The sequence below is a fragment of the Oncorhynchus mykiss genome, chromosome 18 (genome assembly GCF_057628025.1).
Source record: "Oncorhynchus mykiss isolate SJ-2025 chromosome 18, ASM5762802v1, whole genome shotgun sequence".
In the NCBI taxonomy this organism is placed as follows: Eukaryota; Metazoa; Chordata; class Actinopteri; order Salmoniformes; family Salmonidae; genus Oncorhynchus; species Oncorhynchus mykiss.
The window spans coordinates 66,561,115-66,567,263 of NC_143039.1; the positions used below are offsets into that span (position 1 = coordinate 66,561,115).

The 6,149-nt window shown below is 39.8% G+C and overlaps 1 protein-coding gene across 2 annotated transcripts in view; it reads right to left on the reverse strand.

The window, feature by feature from the left end:
- LOC110496617 (protein naked cuticle homolog 2) overlaps positions 1-6,006 on the reverse strand; it is a 14,798-nt gene extending 8,792 nt beyond the window's left edge. The window contains exons 1-3 of one of the 2 annotated variants that reach the window (XM_036953392.2): positions 5,739-6,006; positions 5,597-5,623; positions 5,422-5,507 (exon numbers count right to left, since the gene is read on the reverse strand). In XM_036953392.2, coding sequence (XP_036809287.2) covers positions 5,422-5,507; positions 5,597-5,623; positions 5,739-5,763 — 138 coding nt within the window. In that variant the 5' untranslated portion in view covers positions 5,764-6,006. The remainder of the gene's footprint in view (positions 1-5,421; positions 5,508-5,596; positions 5,624-5,738) is intronic. The other variant, XM_021572614.3, reaches the window with a different exon arrangement.
- Between the last annotated feature and the right edge of the window lie 143 nt (positions 6,007-6,149).

The window sequence follows — 6,149 nt, forward strand, 5'->3', positions numbered from 1 at the left end:
GTTACATGATGTTGTATAGGACTCTCACTACATTACATGATGTTGTATAGGACTCTCACTATGTTACATGATGATGTTGTATAGGACTCTCACTATGTTACATGATGTTGTATAGGACTCTCAATATGTTACATGATGATGTTGTATAGGACTCTCACTATGTTACATGATGTTGTATAGGACTCTCACTATGTTACATGATGTTGTATAGGACTCTCAATATGTTACATGATGATGTTGTATAGGACTCTCACTATGTTACATGATGTTGTATAGGACTCTCACTATGTTACATGATGATGTTGTATAGGACTCTCACTATGTTACATGATGTTGTATAGGACTCTCACTATGTTACATTATGTTGTATAGGACTCTCACTATGTTACATGATGATGTTGTATAGGACTCTCACTATGTTACATGATGATGTTGTATAGGACTCTCACTGTGTTACATGATGTTGTATAGGACTCTCACTATGTTACATGATGTTGTATAGGACTCTTGATATGTTATATGATGATGTTGTATAGGACTCTCACTATGTTACATGTTGATGTTGTATAGGACTCTCACTATGTTACATGATGTCGTATAGGACTCTCATTATGTTACATGATGTTGTATAGGACTCTCACTATGTTACATGATGATGTTGTATAGGACTCTCACTATGTTACATGATGTTGTATAGGACTCTCACTATGTTACATGATGTTGTATAGGACTCTCACTATGTTACATGATGTTGTTGTATAGGACTCTCACTATGTTACATGATGTTGTATAGGACTCTCACTATGTTACATGATGTTGTATAGGACTTTCACTATGTTACATGATGATGTTGTATAGGACTCTCACTATGTTACATGATGTTGTATAGGACTCTCACTATGTTACATGATGTTGTATAGGACTCTCACTATGTTACATGATGTTGTATAGGACTCTCACTACATTACATGATGTTGTATAGGACTCTCACTATGTTACATGATGATGTTGCATAGGACTCTCACTATGTTACATGATGTTGTATAGGACTCTCACTATGTTACATGATGTTGTATAGGACTCTCACTATGTTGCATGATGTTGTATAGGACTCTCACTATGTTACATGATGTTGTATAGGACTCTCACTATGTTACATGATGTTGTATAGGACTCTCACTATGTTACATGATGATGTTGTATAGTTCTCTCATTATGTTACATGATGTTGTATAGGACTCTCACTATGTTACATGATGTCGTATATGACTCTCACTATGTTACATGATGATGTTGCATAGGACTCTCACTATGTTAGATGATGTTGTATAGGACTCTCACTATGTTACATGATGTTGCATAGGACTCTCACTATGTTAGATGATGTTGTATAGGACTCTCACTATGTTACATGATGTCGTATAGGACTCTCACTATGTTACATGATGATGTTGTATAGGACTCTCACTATGTTACATGATGTTGTATAGGACTCTCACTATGTTACATGATGATGTTGTATAGGACTCTCACTATGTTACATGATGTTGTGCAGGACTCTCACTATGTTACATGATGTTGTATAGGACTCTCACTATGTTATATGATGATGTTGTATAGGACTCTCACTATGTTACATGGTGATGTTGTATAGGACTCTCACTATGTTACATGATGTTGTATAGGACTCTCACTATGTTACATGATGTTGTATAGGACTCTCACTATGTTATATGATGATGTTGTATAGGACTCTCACTATGTTACATGATGATGTTGTATAGGACTCTCACTATGTTGCATGATGTTGTATAGGACTCTCACTATGTTACATGATGTTGTATAGGACTCTCACTATGTTACATGATGTTGTTGTATAGGACTCTCACTATGTTACATGATGTTGTATAGGACTCTCACTATGTTACATGATGTTGTATAGGACTCTCACTATGTTATATGATGTTGTATAGGACTCGCACTATGTTACATTATGTTGTATAGGACTCTCACTATGTTACATGATGTTGTATAGGACTCTCAATATGTTACATGATGATGTTGTATAGGACTCTCACTATGTTACATGATGTTGTATAGGACTCTCACTATGTTACATGATGATGTTGTATAGGACTCTCACTATGTTACATGATGTTGAATAGGACTCTCACTATGTTACATTATGTTGTATAGGACTCTCACTATGTTACATGATGATGTTGTATAGGACTCTCACTATGTTACATGATGATGTTGTATAGGACTCTCACTATGTTATATGATGATGTTGTATAGGACTCTCACTATGTTACATGATGTTGTATTGGACTCTCACTATGTTACATGATGTTGTATAGGACTCTCACTATGTTACATGATGTTGTATAGGACTCTCACTATGTTACATGATGTCGTATAGGACTCTCATTATGTTACATGATGTTGTATAGGACTCTCACTATGTTACATGTTGATGTTGTATAGGACTCTCACTATGTTACATGATGATGTTGTATAGGACTCTCACTATGTTACATGATGATGTTGTATAGGACTCTCATTATGTTACATGATGTTGTATAGGACTCTCATTATGTTACATGATGTCGTATAGGACTCTCACTATGTTACATGTTGATGTTGTATAGGACTCTCACTATGTTATATGATGTTGTATAGGACTCTCACTATGTTACATGATGTTGTATAGGACTCTCACTATGTTACATGATGATGTTGTATAGGACTCTCACTATGTTACATGATGTTGTATAGGACTCTCACTATGTTACATTATGTTGTATAGGACTCTCACTATGTTACATGATGATGTTGTATAGTTCTCTCACTATGTTATATGATGTTGTATAGGACTCTCACTATGTTACATGATGTTGTATAGGACTCTCACTATGTTATATGATGTTGTATAGGACTCTCACTATGTTATATGATGTTGTATAGGACTCTCACTATGTTACATGATGTTGTATAGGACTCTCACTATGTTACATGATGATGTTGTATAGGACTCTCACTATGTTACATGATGTTGTATAGGACTCTCACTATGTTACATTATGTTGTATAGGACTCTCACTATGTTACATGATGATGTTGTATAGTTCTCTCACTATGTTACATGATGTTGTATAGGACTCTCACTATGTTACATGATGTTGTATAGGACTCTCACTATGTTACATGATGATGTTGTATAGGACTCTCACTATGTTACATGATGATGTTGTATAGGACTCTCACTATGTTATATGATGTTGTATAGGACTCTCACTATGTTACATGATGTTGTATAGGACTCTCAAGTCCCTACAGCTCTCTAAACCTGATGAACTCATTAACAGTATTAGGCCAACATCTAAGGCACAGGAGGCTGCTGAGGGGAGGACGACTCATAATGGCTGTAATGGAATGAATGGAATGGTATCAATCACATGGAACCCATGTGTTTGATGTGTTTGATACCATTCCATTTATTCCGTTCCAGCCATTATTATGAGCCCATCCTCACCAGTTAACGTGCCACCAATCGCCTGTGATGTGAGGGCCGTCCACCCACCAGCAGACACTACGCCTACCATACCTTGTTCCCTTCACTGTCAGTACAGCTTGTCTCTGTTGCAGTCAGAAAACCAGGACCAGATGTGTAGGTTCAGTATGGCGGCACTGAAAGACCCCGCTGTTCTGGACGGCGGCCATATGCGTTTCACACCGACATGACAGCCTCCTCTCACAGAGAGAGCAAAGGAAGGAGCAGGGAGAAAAAAAAGCCTCTTTCCAAACACCTTTCATGTCCCTGGCTTGGCTGTGAGCCATGATCCTGTGGCTGCCTTGCCTTGGCTGGGACTGGGAGGGAGGGAGGGAGCGTGTCAGCTAGTTTATTATCCTGGGCTGGAGCAGACCTGGCTGAGACTGACTGAACCCCAGTGTGAACCAAAGTGTGAACCCCAGTGTGAACACCTGTGTGGACACAATATGAGCCCAAAGTGGTGACTGACAGTATCAGTCCTCTATTCAATTGATGGATATTAACAAGACTGACAAGACAGTAATTCTCAATGTTATTTGTTGTTTACCATTTTTCCAACCCTAGATAGTACATACTTTGGTTGTGATTTTGGTATAAAGATTGATGAATACAACAACATCCTGTCCTCAATATTGAGAATGGTCAGTTGACCTCCCTCTGTCTTATAAAAGAGCCACCTTTACATGTCCATTAGAGTTCTTACCCCTCCCACTCTAGGAGGCCTTGGTCCATTCATCTGCCCTGTCACAGAACTCCACCATTCTGGTTCTCATTAGCATCATTATCTAAGTTCAAGCCTCTCCACTCTAATGACACACGTCTGTGTTGCTATCCATTTACAGGCTTTTCTATGCCAAAAAAAAGCCACACTTTTATCCAAAGCGACTTATGAGTGCATACATTTTTTCCAACTATCATGATGCTACACAACGGAGCTACAGAGGACAACTTGATATTGATGTTGATATTGATATTTGTGATGAGGTAACTGACTTTCTGAGGTAAAGGCATGTTACTCTCTCTCTCTCTCTCTCTCTCTCTCTCTCTCTATCCCCCCCCCTCTCTCTCTCTCTCTCTCTCTCTCTCTCTCTCTCTCTCTCTGTGTGTGTATCTCCCCTCTCTCTCTCTCTCTCTCTCTCTCTCTCTCTCTCTCTCTGTATCTCCCCCCTCTCTCTCTCTCTGTGTGTATCTCCCCCCTCTCTCTCTGTGTGTGTATCTCCCCCTCTCTCTCTCTCTGTGTATCTCCCCCCCTCTCTCTCTCTCTCTCTCTCTCTCTCTCTCTCTCTCTCTGTGTGTATCTCCCCCTCTCTCTCTCTCTCTCTCTCTCTCTCTCTCTGTATCTCCCCCCTCTCCCTCTCTCGCTCTCTCTCTCTCTGTGTGTATCTCCCCCCCCTCTCTCTCTCTCTCTCTGTTTATCTCCCCTATCTCTCTCTCTCTCTCTCTCTCTCTCTCTCTCTCTCTGTGTATCTCCCCCTCTCTCTCTCTCTGTGTGTGTATCCCCCCCCCCTCTCTCTCTCTCTCTCTGTGTATCTCCCCCTCTCTCTCTCTCTCTCTCTCTCTATCTGTGTGTATCTCCCCCCCCCTCTCTCTCTCTCTCTCTGTGTATCTCCCCCCTCTCCCTCTCTCTCTCTCTCTCTCTCTGTGTATATCCCTCCTCTCTCTCTCTCTCTCTCTCTCTCTCTCTCTCTCTCCCCTCTCTCTCTGTGTGTATCTCTCCTCTCTCTCTCTCTCTCTCTCTCTCTCTCTCTCTCTCTCTGTGTATCTCCCCTCTCTCTCTCCTTCTCTCTGAAATCTGGAAAAGTGACAAAATGTTAATCATGTCTGAACTCAGGTGTAAAATATATCAACTGTATTCTAATGTACTGTACCTGCTTAAATCTGATTGTGTGGGTGTGGAGACCAGTGTGTTCCCACTCTCCCTGACAGGTGAGCACATTGGCAGCAAAACTACCACCTACAAAACAAAAACGAAATTCGAAATAGTCTATACCCTGCATGACATTTTATATTTGAGAGACATACTTCTGAATAGGTGATTCTTACCTTCAGGATTTTCTCTGCGTTTACAGGCTATCCAAATTATGCATGAATGGAAACATAAAATATAGAAAGACAATACAGTTATATTTTGGTTATGAAGAGATTTACAGTAGCCTCTGAAAAGACTCTAAATACCAAGTTTTACCATGTTTTGATTGGAGTTTGCCCATATTTTGTGGTATTTCCTCTTGTGCCTTGAACCTTCATCTATTTGCGACTTGACCAAGACATCTTCATCATCTCCCATTGATAACAACAAAGACAGTTATATCCTGTATGCACCGATATATCCATTTTCCTATCAAGTTATTCGAGGGTTGAGATCGGCTAAAGTTGGTTGAGGTAAACAAGAGGACCGAAGCTTTGGGAAAGTGCTCGCAATCTGGACAGAGGGAATTTACGGAATTTAATGTGAAAAATAAACGAATAATATATATAGGGTACAGCGCCTCCTGCTGTACAGTAGGAGAAAGTATTTCCCCAAACTAACTGTGGATTTGTATTGTGTGTGCATATAACAAATTACAGTGTCATAATGTAACGCATGCATGATGTG